At 43.9% G+C, this 18,528-nt stretch overlaps 1 protein-coding gene across 1 annotated transcript; it reads left to right on the forward strand.

The window, feature by feature from the left end:
- The first annotated feature begins 427 nt into the window (after positions 1-427).
- On the forward strand, positions 428-17,834 carry LOC132780573 (cytochrome P450 2B4-like). Its single transcript, XM_067462430.1, has 10 exons — positions 428-592; positions 2,897-3,070; positions 5,651-5,813; positions 7,890-8,039; positions 9,006-9,166; positions 10,015-10,191; positions 11,775-11,916; positions 13,403-13,590; positions 15,426-15,567; positions 17,647-17,834. The coding sequence occupies exons 1-10, from the start codon at positions 428-430 to the stop codon at positions 17,832-17,834; spliced, it is 1,650 nt and encodes a 549-aa protein (XP_067318531.1).
- The last annotated feature ends 694 nt before the right edge of the window (positions 17,835-18,528 follow it).

Genomic DNA, 18,528 nt, shown 5'->3' on the forward strand with positions numbered 1-18,528 from the left:
GGGCTAACCTTCAATGCTCTTTGGGAACTTTGTCTTAGTTTACAAAAGTATTGCTTTCTATCTTCAAACTCATTAAATTTTGCACCTGACAAATCATCTCCAGAAGACACATTCTCAGATGAAGACTGCTGAGAGCCTCTTCCAGGAATTTGACCTTGGGAATCTACTGGAGAAGCACTCCATTCACCTTGGGCCTCTCAGAAAGGCCTGGGATTGACTCAGGCCCAGAAAAACCCTCATCCCCAATGACATTTGACACAAGCCCAGGAAAACCATCATCCCCATTGACATCAGACACAGTCACAGGCTGAACTACAACAGCTGGTCCCATTGGTAGGCTCCTGTGTTGGGAGGGAAGCATTGTATGATGCTTCCACTCCATTTGTGGAGTCTGATAGAAGTCCAGCGATGTCATAGGATGGGCAGCATGCCCATCCGTTGCTGGACTGGTGGGGAAGAGAGGGGCAGAGGAGACAGTGCCATCTTGTCTTCAGTGCCATCAGTTGGGAGCCCCTCCCTCCAACACCAACTGCTGCTCTGGGACGAGAGTAAAGAGAGGGCCCAGGAAGACAGTGCCATCTTGTCTTCAATGGTATCAGTTGGGAGCCCAGACCAACACCAACTGCTAGTCTGGGACCAGAGTAAAGAGAGGGGTCCAGGAAGATATTGTATTTATTTTATTTATTGTCTTGTATATTACTTGTAAGCCACTCTGTGTCCCCTTCAGGGTGAGAAATAGATAAATAAAGCATCCTAGGACACCTCCCAAGCCCCATTTGAAGAGGTGGTTAGACTTACATCATGTACACAAGTGTAGGTTAACTTTAAGCTTATGTGTGTTTCTTTCCGGTCAGTCCATAGGTTGGTATATCCACTTCCATCCATAGCAACCAATGCCTGCTCCAACCTACTATAAGTTGGGATGTTGTGTTGTTTCAGGGGCTGTATGCCCATGTTCTAGTAGCATTTTCTTTTGTTACACCTGTATCTGTGGCTAGCGTTTTCAGAGGATGTGAAGATCTTATGAAGATGCCAGCCACAGATGCAAGTGAAACACCAGGAGAAAAAGATCCTCTGAAGATGCCAGCCACAGACACAGGTGAAACGTGAGGAGAAAATACTGCTAGAACACAGTCATACAGCCCGGAGACCATATAACACCCCAATGATTCCGGCCGTGAAAGCCTTCAACACCACTTTAAGTTCTGTAGCTTCCTGCACAAACCTGGGGAATTTTTTACAATTCTTCCGATTCATCCTGGAAAGAAGTGATGAGCGGAGTGCCATCAGCAAGGTTCTGTCCTGGGCCTGGTCCTGTTCAACATCTTAGATGAAGGGTTAGAAGGCATGATCTTCAAGTTGGCAGATGACACCAAATTGGGAGGGATAGCCAATACTCCAGAGGACAGGAGGAGAAGTCAAAACGATTCTAACAGATTAGAGAGATGAATGGCCAAAACTAACAAAATGAAGTTCAACAGTGACAAATGCAAGATACTCCACTTAGGCAGAAAAAATGAAATGCAAAGACACAGAATGGGGAACGCATGGCTCAAGAGCAGTACATGTGAAAAAGATCTTGGAGTCCTCGTGGACAGGAAGTTAAACATGAGCCAACAATGTGATGCGACGGCAAAAAAGCCAATGGGGTTTTGGCCTGCATCAATAGGAGTATAGAGTCTAGATCCAGGGAAGTCATGCTACCCCTCTATTCTGCCTTGGTTAGACCACACCTGGAATATTGTGTCCAATTCTGGGCACCACAATTGAAGAGAGACATTGACAAGCTGGAATGTGTCCAGAGGAGGGCGACTAAAATGATCAGGGGTCTGGAGAACAAGCCCTATGAGGAGTGGCTTAAAGAGCTGGGTATGTTTAGCCTGAAGAAGAGAAGGCTCAGAGGAGCATGATAGCCATGTATAAATATGTGAAAAGAAGTCATAGGGAGGAGGGAGCAAGCTTGTTTACTGCTGCCCTCAAGACTAGGACGCACAACCATGGCTTCAAACTACATGAAAGGCGATTCCATCTGAACATTAGGAAGAACTTCCTGACTGTGAGAGCTGTTCAGCAGTGGAACTCTCTGCCCTGTAGTGTGGTGGGGGGTCCTTCTTTGGAAGCTTTTAAACAGAGGCTGGATGGCCATCTGTTGGGGGTGCTTTGAATGCAATATTCCTGCTTCTTGGCAGAATGGGGTTGGACTGGATGGCCCATGAGGTCTCTTCCAACTCTATGATTCTATGATTCCCAGCTCCCCCAACTGTTCTAATTTTGCAGGGATATTTTTCATTTATTCTGTCACTTTACTTTTCCAATTGATTTTAAAATGTCTGTTTCTCTTCCATTCTTTCTCTTTTCCTGCTTGTCCTCAGCTTTCTTCCATCGCTGCAAAATGATTTCAAAGTTCAAAAGTACTTTGGATGTCAGGAAACTTCACAGAGAGCAGAGAAAAGCAAACTGCTAAAGTCTCTCCTATCAAGTTCATCTCCTTAATAATGTTTGTCGTCTGGACCATACTCTGATGTTGCTTAATCATATGGGTCCTGGTTAAATGCTGATGGGTATAAGACCACGTTCTCTACACTCCCCTTTACAAAGAGCCTTTCCTTAGTTGCATTAGGCAATTGTTGCATTAAGATTGGCTTTGTTTGTAAGGTTCTATGTAACTCACAAAGGTCAGGAACAATTTTTTTTATAGTAAAGAGATGATCAGAATCCTTCCGTTGGCTTCATAAGGAGGGAGAAGAAGAAGAAGCAGACATCTCATGAAGGAAGGAGTTATTGGATAACCCTTGCACAAAGAGTTTCAGACCTGGGATTATAAACCCAAACATTAGCCTTGCAAACTTTCCAAATATCAAGGTAGATCTGTTGCTGAAAAGATAACCCTCCGAAGATTCCCATGGTCACTATATTTCTCCTTGTGTTCCTCTGCATTGGTTGCATCCTTCTCTTGTCATGGGAGAGCAGAAGTGTCAAAGCTCTCCTGCCCCCTGGACCCTCCCCACTTCCCATCCTGGGGAATTTTCTACAACTGGACCAAGAGAATCTGTTGAAGTCCTTGACCAAGGTGAGTCTTGATTTTTCCATTTTTCTCTTCTCGGGTTAAGGGATGGTGGTGGACTAAAGCCAATTCTTCTATGAGACTAAGGAGAAGAGAGCAGGTCAAAACACATCCAAGGGGTTCAGCCACTTATCTCACACCATAGCATTATTGGCATGAGCCTTCAAGTCGTTTTCAATGTATGGTGACTCTATGGCAAACCTATCATTGACTTTTCTTCTCATAATTATTATAGTTGGCTTTCAGTATCTACAGGTTCTGCACCCATGCATTCAACCAGCCACATTTTGAAAATATTTGGGAAAATATTTCAGAAAGTAAACCTTGATTTTGCTTCATGCTGAACTCTACATGGATGTCTAAGCATATCCTGCTATAATAGATTTTGCAGAACACCAACACTTGTTTGAGTTGTTTGCCATTTTATAGAAGGGGTGCAATATTATATGCTATTGCATATCATGGGATTTGAGCACCCCTGATATTTGGTATCCTGTTGGTTCTGCTGGACCTCTCAGCGGCCTTCAATACTGTTGACCATGATATTCTTCTGGGACACCTTGCCGGAATGGGCCTGGGAGGTACTGTTCTACAGTGGCTCTGGTCCTTTCTGGAAGGTTGCACCCAGAAGGTGCTACTGGAGGACTCCGGTTGAACCTCACAACCATTGTCTTGTGGGGTTCCTCAGGGTTCAATATTGTTTCCCATGTTGTTTAACATCTACATGAAGCCGCTGGGGGAGATCATCTGGAGTTTTGGGGTGCAATGTCACCTGTACGCAGATGATGTCCAACTCTATTGCTCCATCCCACCTGCTACTAAGGAGGCTGTTCAGGTCCTGAACCAATGCTTGGCCGCTGTGACGATCTGGATGAGGCCAAACAAATTGAAACTGAATCCAGACAAGACAGAGGTACTCCTGGTCAGTGGTAAGGCCAAGCAAGGCATAGGGTTACAGCCTGTGTTGGATGGAGTCACACTCCCCCTGAAGACGCAGGTTCGCAGCTTGGGTGTGATCCTAGACTCATCACTGAGCCCAGAACCCCAGGTCTCGGCGGTTACCAGGGGAGCATTTGCACAGTTAAAACTTGTGCGTTAGCTGCACCCGTATCTTGAGAAGTCTGATTTGGCCACGCTCTGGTTACATCCTGTATAGACTACTGCTCTACATGGGGTTGCCTTTGAAGACTGTTTGGAAGTTTCAAATGGTCCAATGAATGGCAGCCAGATTGCTAACAGGAGTGGCACTCAGGGAGTGTACGACTCCTCTGTTCCGCCAGCTCCACTGGCTGTCAGTTTGCTACCGGGCACAATTCAAAGTGCTGGCTTTAGCCTATAAAGCCCTAAACGGTTCTGGCCCAACTTGCATGTCTGAACGCATCTCCCCTTATGAACCATCTAGGATGTTAAGATTGTCTGGGGAGGCCTTGCTCTTGTTACCACCTTTGTCACATGTACGTGCTGATGGCTAGGCGGTTAGCTCTGGGAAAACCATTGCAAAAACTATACATTATAGATAAGTATTAAGCTATATTGAGTTAATATAGATAGTGTATTGTGTATTGAACTGTACTGCGATATTATAGATAGATAAGCTTAATTGAGAAGATTGAGTTATATAGTTATAGAGAGGGAGTCTTCACTGCTTTGTCTCCAGAACTAACCTTAAGTTATAGATAGGGAAAAAAACCTGCTTTTTTCTAAAACACAACAGCTTAAGGTTAGGGTGTAAGGATTCCAGGATCTTATCTGCCATCTGGAGAAAAGTTTATACAAGGACTTTGTATAAATAAATATCCTTTTTTGATGTTTAAAACTAGGGATAGTCTCAATTGCTGAGTATCTCAAGCTTCTCAAGATAGACACTTGCAGTTTGCTCAGGCATAGAGAGAAGCACGTCGCAGTTTTATTTTTTATATCGTCTGGGCGGACGGCACAGGAACTACCTAAAAGAATCCCCCCACCTTGTGGGAATGTGGAGTGGAACAGACAACACTGCATCTGTATGCTTGTCCACTATGCCCAGCCTCATGTACAGAGGAAGAATTGTTGTAGGCTACAGACAGTGCCGTTGCTGTTGCCCGTTTTTGGTCAAAAGATATTTAGTCACTTGTGCTCCTTCTATTTTTATCAGTTTTATGCAATGCTTTTGATATGAAATAAATAAATAAATAAATAAAATATTTATATTGTGCCCTCCTTGCACATAGAGGAAGAATAATGGTATACTTCCCTGCCCTTTAGCTTGCAATCTTGATGAAATTTGTTCAAGAGGGGTTTGTCATTGCCTTCATCTGAGGCAGAGAGTATGTGACTTGTCCATGGTCATCTAATGTCCTCTCTTAGGCTGGATCTACATTGCCATATCATGGAGTTTGAAACTGCATTTTATTGCCAATGTAGATTCAAATAATGAAGTTTAGTGCCGTTAAACTCCATTATATGGGTGTACATTCACCATACAGTCGGTCCAACACTCCAACATTTCTAAGATGAAATCTGGCAGAAGTATCATGACTTTTGGGCAAGTGGCTTCTTCTAGAGTTTGAAGTATCCTATAGGAGACCTCTGTCTTTCTCTTGGCAGGTTAGTGAGGTTTATGGGCCAGTGTTCACTGTGTACCTGGGACTTCAGCGGATTGTGGTTTTGTGCGGCTATGAAGCTGTGAAGGAGGGCTTGGTGGATCATGCAGAAGCATTTGGTGGACGTGGGCAAATCCCACTCTTATCCAGCTTGCTCAAAGAACATGGTGAGAACATACTATACCCCACACCACAGCAAATGTCCCAATTTGGAAGGAAGGGTCCCAATTAATCCTCTGCCATCCCACTTTCTATCTTCTTTAAAAATGTCCCACTTTCTTTCTCTTCTCTGTACTTTCCTCCTTTGTCTTTAGCTTGTTTTCATTGGTGTAAACCAGGGGTTCTCAAACCTTTTCAGCTGCAGAGTCCTTTTTGAGATAAAGTTTCTCGTGGAGCCCCAATAAATGTTTAGTTAAAAGAATCTGGATGTTCCACTGTGCATTTCAGCTTTCACAGTTCCTAGCAGCTGGTAAACTGGCTGGGATTTCTGGGGATTGAAGTCTAAAACACCTGGAGGCCCAAAGGTTGGGAATCACTGCTCTAGTGTGATGGTCAGTCGCAAGGCCAAACAGGGCATAGGGTTACAGCCTGTGTTGGATGGGGCTACACTTCCCCTGAAGATGCAGGTTCGCAGCTTGGGTGTGATCCTGTATTCATCACTGAGTCTGTAACCCCAAGTCTTGGCGGTGACCAGGGGAGCATTTGCACAGTTAAAACTTGTGCGCCAGCTGCGCCTGTACCTTGGGAAGTCTGACTTGGCCATGGTAGTCCACGTTCTGGTTACATCCCATATAGACTACTGCAATGCTCTCTACGTGGGGTTGCCTTTGAAAACTGTTCGGAAGCTTCACCTGGTCTAACGGGAGTGGCGCTCAGGGAGCATACGACTCCTCTGCTGCGGCAGCTCCACTGGCTGCCGGATTGCTACCGGGCAGAATTCAAAGTGCTGGCTTTAGCCTATAAAGGCCTAAACCAGCGTTTCTCAACCTGGGGGTTGGGACCCCTGGGGGGGGGGGTCATGAGAGGGTGTCAGAGGGTCACCAAAGATCATCAGAAAAAACAGTATTTTCTGTTGGTCCTGGGGTTCTGTGTGAGAAGTTTGGCCCAATTATTTCATTGGTGGGGTTCAGAATGCTCTTTGATAGTAGGTGAACTATAAATCCAAGCAACTACAACTCCCAAATGTCAAGCTCTATTTTCCCCAAACTCCACCGGTGTTCACATTTGGGCATATTGAGTATTCATGCCAAGTTTGCTCCAGATCTATCATTGTTTGAGTCCACAGTGCTCTCTGGATGTAGGTGAACTAGAACCCCAAAACTCAAGGTCAATGTCCACCAAACCCTTCCAGTATTTTCTCTTGGTCATGGGAGTTCTGTGTGCACTTCCATCACTGGTGGAGTTCAGAATGTTCTTTGATTGTAAGTGAACTAGAAATCCCAGAAACTACAACTCCCAAATGACAAAATCAATACCCCCCCAACTCCATCAGTATTCAAATTTAGGTGCATTGGGTGTTTATGCCAAATTTGGTCCAGTGAATGAAAATACTTATAGTCCTCCTATCAGATATTTACATTATGATTCATAACAGTAGCAAAATTACAGTTATGAAGTAGCAACAAAAGTAATGTTATGGTTGGGGTCACGGCATTAGGAAGGTTGAGAACCATTGCCTTAAATGGTTCTGGCTCAACTTACCTGTCCAAACGCATCTCCCCTTATGAACCATCTAGGACGTTAAGATCGACTGGGGAGGCCCTGCTCTCGACTCCGTCTGCGTCCCAAATATGTTTCGCGGGGACGAGAGACAGGGCCTTCTCAGTGGTGGCTCCTCGGCTATGGAACGTCCTTCCTAGGGACATTAGATCAGCCCCCTCCCTTTTGACTTTCCGAAAAAAAGTCAAAACCTGGCTATTCGAGCAGGCGTTTGAAAAGGCAGTGTAATTAGACATAGGATTATGGAACAATTGTACTATGAGTTTGGGTTATGTTTTTATCTAGGAGACGAAATGATTGTTCTTACTACTGTTATGGTTTTAATGCTTTTTAATGTTTTAATGTTTTAATGATGTTGTTGGCATTGAACTGTTGCCTTGTGAACCACCTTGAGTCGCCTACGGGCAGAGAGGGGTGGTATACAAATGTAGCAAATAAATAAATGAGGTCCTTAGTGAACCTCTTGGATTCTTTTCCTCTCTTGTTAGCGATCCTTCAAGGACCTTCTATATTCTTTTCTCCAGGGCTTGTGTTTTCCAATGGGGAACGATGGAAACAACTCCGTCGATTTACTCTCAGCACTTTGAGGATCTTTGGCATGGGGAAAAGATCCCTAGAGGAGAAAATCAAGGAGGAAGCCCTGTGCCTAGTGGAGGAATTCAACAAAACTGAAGGTAGGCCTTCATATTCTTTCTGCCCTGTGGCTTCATAGAATCCTGCCTGTGGTATCCAACATACACTTGTTGGAGACCCTAAATTGGGTCTTCTTAGGTCCACATCACAGAAATACGTAAGGAAGGAGACAGTCCCCCCCCCCCCCAAAAAAAAAGGTTTATTTTAGTTTCTTCATGAAGAAGATGGACAGCCTGGCAGCATACGCAGATGCTACCCTTCAAGTGACTGCCGCACCCCTCCTCTGTTTCTGCTGACTTTTATACTCAAGTAATAGGTCATGGAAAGTACTCTTTTTCCAGCCCCCCTTCCTTGATCTTTTGATGGAAAGTACCTTCTTGTACCTGCAGACCTTGTAACCACAACCTTTGAACTTAACCACAACACAACTACTTCCTATGTAGGCTTGAACTTTGTATGACCTCTACATGTCACATCTTGTTTCTTAAAAACATTTTCATCCCTTTTGCTCCTTTTCTACAGAGAAAGGGTATATTTCTCTTTTGCTGTTAATTTCTTTCAAAGCCCCTTGCTTAGCATTTGCAATTTTACTCAAAGACTCTTTCACACTGGTCACCATAATTCAGGTAATGCTAAGTCTTAAGCAAGGCAAGCTAGCATAGCAGTTATTTAGCTTCCAGGTTGGACAAAGGCTACCATCAGGTATCTCCGTAGACATTACTCTGAATGCCATTTACATCATTTAACTGCCATGGCTCAATGCTAAGAACTCATGGGAGTTGTAGTTTTGCAAGACACGGAAATACCATGATTTTGTAATGGCATCATTTGGAAGCATTTTCAGCAAGAAGTAAATGAACAAAAGACAGTGAACATAAGAATAGTCTCAGGAATCTTTGGTGGAAATTGCAATTTCAAACTGATATAAAGCTGATGTAAATATCTATAGTGCAGATATACATTATGTCTCCAATGATTTCTCCCCCTTGAACCCCTTTCCATTCCAGGAGATCTTTTTGACCCAATGTTGCTTCTCAGCCGGGCTGTTGCCAATATTGTCTGCTCCATCTTGTTTGGGAAACGCTTTGAGTACAGCGATGGGCAGTTTCTCAAGCTGAAAACCTTAATGACAGAGCGACAACTAACTAGCAACTCCCCCAAAACCATGGCAAAGGTAACAAGAACAAACTTCCATTTTTTCTGCACTGTTTGACCCTGGTCTCACTACAAAATCAGAAATATGTGAGTATTGTTGATTATAGGTGCTCCTATTTATTTATTTATCATTTACTACATTTATATACCGCCCCTCTCAGCCCAGGGGTGACTCGGAGCGGTTAACAATTGGCAACAATTTGATGCCACAACAATTACAACAAATAAAACAATCATAAAATAGACACTTGCAAACAATATAAACATATAAAAAACTGTACAAAGCCTTAAAAACATTATCATGAGCATCTCCATATCAAGCCATTATTCAGTTGTGTCATCAAGTGGTTCCATGATATAATATAACTATGCTGTATTTGGGAAGGCCTGCTCGAAAAGCCAGGTTTTCACCTTTCTTCGAAAAGTCAGGAGGGAGGGGGTTGATCTTATATCCCTAGGCAGGGCATTCCACAGTTGAGGGGCCACCGCTGAGAAAGCCCTGTCTCTCATCCCTGCCAAACGCATCTGTGAGGAAGGCGGGACCGAGAACAGGGCCTCCCCAGAAAATCTTAGGGTCCTAGATGGTTCGTAAGGAGATATATGTTCGGATAGGTAAGTTGGACCGGAACCGTTTTGGATGCAGGCAACTCCATAACTTGTATTTAGTGCACTAGAACAGCCATGGATTGAGTGGAATGTTAACTGCCTGTGAGCATGTGCAAAGTACCCTGTTGTAGAGGTCAAGGGGCCACAGCTTTCCAATAGACTTGAGTGAGGAAACCTTTGGGTGATACGGTATAAAGCAAGTCTAATGTCTTCTCATGACCCTCACCCAATCTCCCTCCCTACTGCAAAACCCAGTTGTACAACCTCTTCCCAGAAATTATGGCTAAGATCCCCGGGATGCAGTGGAAGATGGCAAAGAGTGGCTTCAAGATTTTGGACTTCATTAAGGAGAAGATCGAGACTGAGCTGGCCTCCTTTGATGCTTCTGATCCTCAGAATTACATCGAGTGTTTCTTAGTGAAGATGGAGCAGGTAATGACTCAAACTATCAAACATAGGCGTCTGGCATGCATGCTTGTGAAACCCTTCTTCATTCAAAGGTGTTTGCTCAAGAGAAGAAGTAGATCATCTCATACATGAGCTGGGGTTTTTAGGTTGGGACAAACCCAAACTTTGAGAGTCTACCGAACAAGCCAGTACCTGCCTCATACCAGTACTGCCATCTGTTGAGGAGTTACGAAGGTGGAGGCATTACTTTTCATTCAACCCTCGTAATTAAGTAAAAACCCACATTGCCAGTAATGAATGCATTAAACCCTGAAATGTGAGGAATTTGAAGAAGCATGAGCAGAACAAAGAAGGAAACATAGAATCATAGAGTTGGAAGAGATCTCGTGAGCCATCCAGTCCAACCCTCTGCCAAGAAACAGGACAATCGTGTTCAAAGCACCCCCAACAGATAGCCATTCAGCCTCTGTTTAAAAGCCTCCATAGAAGGAGCCTCCGCACATCGCATGATGTGTTCTGTATACAAATTGAATAGATTGGGTGAGAGTATACAACCCTTCCCAATCTTGAACTAGAGTGTTGTTTCATGAATATATGTACTATTTATATGTCTTTGCTACCAGTATTAAAAAACTCTAAAATTGCAACAGCCAAACAACAGAGAGGAAACAATCTGGGACTTCTAATCACATCTCAACAAAAGGTTGCTCCAGGCACTAGCAAGCCACACCAAACAACAGCCAGGCCATCAAATGCTAATCAAGATGGTCAGTTGAAACATTCACACCTAGCTCCAGCAGACAAGAGTCCTTTGTCCCACCCTGGTCACTCCACAGATATATAAACCCTTTTCCCTAGTTCCAACAGACCTCACTACCTCTGAGGATGGTTGCCATAGATGCAGGTGAAATATCAGGAGAGAATGCCACTAGAACGTGGCCATATAGCCCGAAAAAACCTACAACAACGCAGTGATTCCGGCCATGAAAGCCTTTGACAATACATTATCTGACTTGTGTGATAAAATCCTTAACCTGGGCTAGGAGGAGCACCAGAAATGACTGGGCTGTGGTGCAGCTAGGTGATAGCCAGCTGCATTAAATAGCTACATGAATTTGAAGCCAGCCCAGGTTGGAGTGAGCTCCCAACCATTAATAGTCTAGCTCGCTGTCGACCTTTGCAGCCCGAAAGACAGTTGTATCTGGCAAGTAGGAAATTTAGGTACTGCTTTATAAAGGGAGGCTAATTTAACTAATTTATGATGCCATAAAACCTTCCAGCAGCATGCAGAAGAATGAGGAAGTACTCTATCAAAGGACTTGGTGTCACAAATGGACAGTGAAGCAGCAGCTCCATCTGTGGTCGGAATCGAGCATGCCCTCATGAAAACTGGAATGTTAAATTGCCTCTGTATCTGTCTATATATGTTGTATGTCTAATTGGCATTGGATGTTTGCCATGTATATGTGCATTGTAATCTGCCCTGAGTCCCCTGCGGGGGGAGAGGGGAGGAATATAAATACTGCAAATAAGTAAATAAATAAATAAATAAATAAATAAATGAACACGAAGCCTGACAGTTCCCCTTTTACCTTGATTCCTGGTAGGAAAAGCACAACCCTAATTCAGAATTTTCCATCAAGAATTTGTCCGTGTGCGTAATGAATTTACTTATTGCTGGGATTGACACAACCACTACCACCCTGAGATATGGTTTTCTCTTCCTGCTGAAGTACCCCCACGTTCAAGGTAAGGATCTCTGTTTAAGGGACTTTGGAAGTCAAGATCAGACTGATGAGGGATTTTGAGTGCACTGTTTGTCATTGAATGAAAGAATGAAAGAAAGAAAGAAGATGTTTGTTCATTAACTGGCCAGGTTTCCAAAAACAGCCATACGAGACAGCTGAAATCCATGACATGCAGGAAGATAATAATGAAGCAGCTATTTAAATGTTTTCAATAGTCTATATATCAAATGAAACTATAGCCATTTGTTTCTCTAAATTTAACATATTTTACACATTCATAGAATCATAGAATTAGAAGAGACCTCGTGGGCCATTCAGTCCAACCCCTTTCTGCCAAGAAACAGGAAAATTGCATTCAAAGCACCGCTGACAGATGGCCATCCTGTTTCTGTTTAAAATCCTCCAAAGAAGGAGCCTCCATCACACTCCAGGGCAGAGAGTTTCACTGCTGAACGACTCACACAGTCAGGAAGTTCTTCCTCATGTTCAGGTGGAATCTCCTTTCCTGTAGTTTGAAGCTTTTGTTCTGTGTCCTAGTCTCCAGGGCAGCAGAAAACAAGCTTGCTCCCTCCTCCCTATGACTTCCCCTCACATATTTATACATGGCTCCCATCATGTCTCTTCTCAGCCTTCTCTTCTGCAGGCAAAATATATGCAGCTCTTTAAGCCGCTTCTCATAGAGCTTAATCTCCAGACCCTTGATCATTTTAGTTACCCTTCTCTGGACACATTACAGCTTGTCAACATCTCCCTTCAATTGCAGCTCCCAGACCTGGACACAGTGTAATTCCAGGTGTGGTCTGACCAAGGCAGAATAGAGGGCTAGCATGACTTCCCTGGATCTAGACCAAGGGTCTCAAACTAAGGCCCAGCGGCTGGATGCAGCCCTCCAAGGTCATTTACTTGGCCCTTGCTCAAGGTCAACCTAAGTCTGAAACTACTTGAAAGCACACAACAACAACAACAATCCTATCTCATCAGCCAAAAGCTCAACGGCCAGGGCTTCCCAGTTCTTGGTGTCTATGCCACAGTTTTTGAGGTTGGCTTTGAGTCCATCTTTAAATCTCTCATCCTGTCCACCAACACTCCGTTTTTTGTTCTTGAGTTCGGAGTAGAGTAACTGCTTTGGGAGATGCTGATCGGGCATTCGGACAACGTGGCCGGTCCAGCGGAGTTGATGGCGGAGAAACATCGCTTCAATGCTGGTGGTCTTTGCTTCTTCCAGCACACTGACATTTGTCCGCCTGTCTTTCCAAGAGATTTGCAGGATTTTTTGGAGGCACCGTGGATGGAATCGTTCCAGGAGTTGCATATGACATCTGTTGACAGTCCACGTTTCGCAGGTGTATAGCAGGGTTGGGAGGACAATGGCTTTATAAACAAGCACCTACGGATGTCCTACTTTGGTTCTGAATCAAAATGTCAAGAAAGCATTGAAAATATGGTCACCTGATTTTGGCATCCTAATCTTTTCTCACTTTCTCCAGAAAAAGTCCATAAGGAAATCGATCGTGTGGTGGGGCAAGGGCGAGTGCCAACTCTCAAGGACAGGAGTCAAATGCCATATACTGAGGCTGTGTTGAATGAGATTCAGAGGATGGCTGATGTGGTACCCATGAATCTGCCACACCTTGTAACTCAAGACACCACTTTCAGAGGATATGTGATCCCTAAGGTAAGATTCCTAGAATGATCCCGACCAGGAATGGTGGCTAAGGGATCCAGCCCTTTTCACTTTCCTTTCTGTATGTACCTTCAAATTGCATAATCTGGCCTTCCACAGCCTGATGGTTTCCTCAATGTCCCCTTCCACTTCTACCTTTCCCTACTACCATTGTATTCTTTGTTTTCTTTCCCCTCCCTTTTGAAAATGTTCCTATATTTATGATATGGATAAGTGGGTGCTACAAACAATATCATACGAAAGCTGACTGGCACAACTTGGGGATCACAACTAGACACAGTGAAGACATCTGCACTTGTGCTTTGCTACTCTGCTGCTGGGTACGCATGCCCATTGTGGAATACATCTCACCATGTTAAAACAGTGGATGTGGCTCTTAATGAGACAGGCTACATTATCATAGGATGTCTACGTCCAACACCGCTGGAGAAATTATACTCTTTAGTCGGTATTGAAATTATACTATTTAGTTGGATGTCAGGTGGTGACCTGACATCCGTTGGGAAGCAGCAGTCAATAATGTTTTGCTTCTGATACAATAAATAAATATATGAATGTTTTTAACTGCTGAAATACTTTGGAAGAATTGTGGAGGAAGTAGCACTGGAACTGATAGCAGGTAACAAAACAGCATAACTAAACAAATTAAATTAAATACTTTTGGATCTGAGATATATACCTTTACAGAGCTCTGGGTATGTACATTGAGCTTTGTGGATTTGGAGCTGTGATGGTGACAAATATGAGGGTTGAATGAAAAGTAATGCCTTCACCTTTGTAACTCCTCAACAGATGGCAGTACTGGTATGTGGCAGGTACTGGCTTGTTCAGTAGACTCTCCTCTACAGTGCCATTTTGACAGGAAGCCTTAGCATTGAACGGTTGTGTTGTTAAAGTGCGAAGTATAGAACCCTGCACAGACGGTTGGTCAATGTGACTTAAGCAATGTGCAGTCATTGAATTCTCGACAGCAGAAGGTGTCACCCCAAAGGAGATTAATCAGAGAATGCAAGCTGTTTATGGTGATTGTGTTGATGTGAGTACAGTGGTCGTTGAGCGAGTAAGTTTAAAGATGTTGAGGTAGGAACATCTGACTTGTGTGACAAACAAGGAGTTGGACATCCTGTGACAACAACCATCGAGTTTCACAAGCAAAAGGCAGATTGATTCAGGACGATTGTTGTGTAACTCAGAGAGAAATTTCAAGCATAATCAGCATTTCACAAGAATGTGTGGGTCACATTATTGCTTTGCTTGACTATCGGAAGATCTGTGCACAATGGGTTACGGAAACAAAGTGTCGACTTCTGTGACGGCTTCAGAAAACTTGTTCATTGTTGGCAGAAATGTATCTAATTGTCTGGCGATTATGTGGAAAAGTGAATAGTGGTAGTTAAAGAGCACATTCTAAGGATTATTTATTAAAATATTCCCATCCAAACCCAAGTAGCGAAGGTGGAGGCATTACTTTTCATTCAACCCTTGTACATTGCTTGCAAACTGATTAATCTTGACACTATTAATATATGATTTTATTTCTCAATCATGCCTGACTGCTAACTCGCACAGTGTCTTCTGGCAAGAATTGATAAATCTTAATGTGTTGAATCTCCACTTCCACAAAAGCTTGGAAGTAGGGACCCCCAGCTTTTCTGCTTTTCTTCATCTCCACTTGACCTCACAACCTCTGACGATGCCTGCCATAGATGCAAGCAAAACATCAGGAGAGAATGCTTCTAGAACATGGCCATACAGCCTGAAAAACCTATAACAACCCATTGTTGGTCACTTCTTTTCTCCCTTCTCTCTTACTTCTTTTCTTCCAGGGAACCTACATCTATCCCATGCTCAACTCTGTGCATTATGACAAGCAGCATCATGCCAACCCAGAAGAATTTGATCCTGGGAGATTCCTCGACAGCAACGGTTGCCTTAAGAAAGTGGAGGCTTTTATGCCTTTCTCTGTAGGTGTGTATTAGAACAACGGTGGCGATTGATGTGGGTGTGAATGGCATGGCATGGTGGAGTATGTTGTTTCAGGGTAGGGTGGGAGAAGGCTTGACTTGCCAACGTCTTTGCTGTTGCACTCTAATTGGAAGTCTGATTGGCATCAAAGTTGATTTCTTTTTTTTGTGTGCCAAGTCAAGACATAGTTCTTAATTAATGCCTTTGGGGTTTAATTAACTTCAGGCATGATTGATGATACATTGTGAGCTACATTGTGTAATGGAGAGGCCAAGGTATCTTAGGATGCATGGATTCAATCCATCATGGATTCAAAGCAAAGGTGATCCCAATTTCTGGCTACCAGGTATAGTGTTCCCTCGCTGCTTCGCAGTTCGCTTTTCGCGGACTTGCTGTTTCATTGGTTTTTGCCTACCAGAATGGTTGCTATTGTCCAGAGTGGCATTCTAATCCCGTTCCCTGTCAATGATGGAGTGTGGAAGGGGATTTTACCCTTCCCCTCAAGAGAGAGGCAGCCAATCAAGAGAGATCTTTCCTCGTTTCTGCCTCACCCTTGGAACTCGATATACATATATAGTGTCCCTACTTTGGGGATTTTCTCTTTTCGCGGGTGGTCCTGGAACGTAACACCCACGATAAGTGAGGGAATATATAATAATAATAATAATAATAATAATAGTCATAATAATACACTTTATTTATACCCCGCTACCATCTCCCAAGGGACTCAGTGCAGCTTACATGAGGCCGAGCCCACAATACATCAATGATAAAAGCAATTAATACAGACAATAAAATAAAATACATAACAAAAAATAACAATAAACAAAAGCAATAACACCACAACATTTAAAACCTATGGCAGGGCCAAATGTAATAATTAAAATGTAAGAATAATGCTGAGCATGAACAGATGAAATGTGAACTAGGATAGAGTTTTCAGAGAGGGATGGGCATGCAGACATTCCTAGATCAATAGTAAAGTGCATTTCGAGGACATATTTCTGGGAGTTTCCTTATTCTGGGAAGGCACACTGGAACAACCACGTTTTCAGGCTCCTCTTAAGTTTGTCAGGGTTGGGGCATGCCTGATGTCCTTGGGGAGTGAATTCCAAAGTCGAGGGGCCACCACCGAGAAAGCCCTCTCCTTTGTCCCCACCAATCGTGCCTGCGATGGAGGTGGGAGCGTGAGCAGGGCCTCTCCAGATGATCGAAGGGATCGTGTGGGTTCGTAAACAGAGATGCGGTCACGCAGGTAGGAGGGTCTCAAACGGTTCAGGGCTTTGTAGGTAAGAACCTGCATTTTGAATTGGGACCGGAAAATGAACGGCAGCCAGTGGAGCTCCTTAAACAGGAGGATTGACCGCTCCCTGTAAGGAGCACCAGTTAACAACCTGGCCGCCGTCCGTTGAACTAATTGAAATTTCCGGGCCGTTTTCAAGGGCAGCTCCACGTAGAGTGCATTACAGTAATCCAATCTGGAGGTGACTAAGACATGGACCACCCTGGCCAGATCCGCCTTCACGAGGAACACTGTGTGTATTTTGGTGAGTTATAGTTGAAAATGGAGCCCCCGGTGGCGCAGTGGGTTAAAGCACTGAGCTGCTGAGCTTGTTGATCGAAAGGTCGCACGTTCGATTCCGGGGAGCGGCGTGAGCTTCCGCTTGACAGCCCTAGCTTCTGCCAACCTAGCAGTTCGAAAACATGTAAATGTGAGTAGATTAATAGGTACCGCTCTGGTGGGAAGGTAACAGCGCTCCATGCAGTCATGCCAGCCACATGACCTTGGAGGTGTCTATGGACAACGCTGGCTCTTCGGCTTAGAAATGGAGATGAGCACCACACCCCAGAGTCAGACATGACTGGACTTAATGTCAGGGGACTACCTTTACCTTTTATAATTGAAAATATGGTATTTCCATGCACCACTTGGTGTGCTTCGAGATAAAACCCACCAGACCAGCTTCATACGATTGCATCTTCCTGACGTTTTCTGATCTTGAGGAGACCAGTTTGATCAAACATCTATCAGTCTTCTTTTTAATATATTTCTGCCTGACAGCTTTTACTTCGTTTTGGCAGGGAAACGTATCTGCATTGGTGAGGGGCTGGCCCGCATGATGCTCTTCCTCTTCTTCACCACCATTCTCCAGAAGTTCACCCTCACCTCACCTGTACCACCTGAGAAGATCAGCATTGCTCCTGCTGTCCACGGCGTCACCAGCATGGCACAACATTATCAGCTTTCTGTAGTCCCACGCCAGTCGTGATCTTCCTGTTCTTGTGACTATCAGAAGAATCACATTTGTTTCCCAAGATCGCTAGATTTACCCTAGTTTTAACTAGCATGGGTTCTGTCTTGCCCTTTAATACTTTCATATCTTTGATGGATTCGTGATTTTATCCAAAGTGCCAGAATCTGAGCGCCCCCCCCCCCCAAAAAAAGTTCAACACTTTGGTTAGAATCAATGATTCATAGAGTTAGAAGCAAACCCAACGGTCTTTCAGTCTGATACTATTCAACACAATCGGTTAAACCCTTATGTTGGCAGGACTGCTGACTGACAGGTCATCGGTTTGAAACTGGGGAGAGCAGGTTGAGCTCCCTCTGTCAGCTCCAGCTCCTCATGCGGGAACATGAGAGAAGCCTCCCACAGAGATGGTAAAACATCAAAACATCTGGGCATCCCCTGGGCAATGTCCTTGCAGATGGCCAATTCTCTCACACCAGAAGCAACTTACAGTTTCTCAAGTCACTTCTGACACATACACACAAATTTTGTATTTAAAATGTGCGCGGCTAGTCCTGTAAACTTCTGGCAGGGATATTCCACTTCTTATTTGTTGGATTTAAGAATGCAAAACATTTTGGGGATAAGAAATCAGAATGTTGGGGATCACACAAGTCACATTTTCCCACCATCTTTTCTGTACAATGGGCTTAATGTAGCCTACATGGAAGGT

This window comes from Anolis sagrei, chromosome Y, assembly GCF_037176765.1.
Source record: "Anolis sagrei isolate rAnoSag1 chromosome Y, rAnoSag1.mat, whole genome shotgun sequence".
Lineage (NCBI taxonomy): Eukaryota > Metazoa > Chordata > Lepidosauria > Squamata > Dactyloidae > Anolis > Anolis sagrei.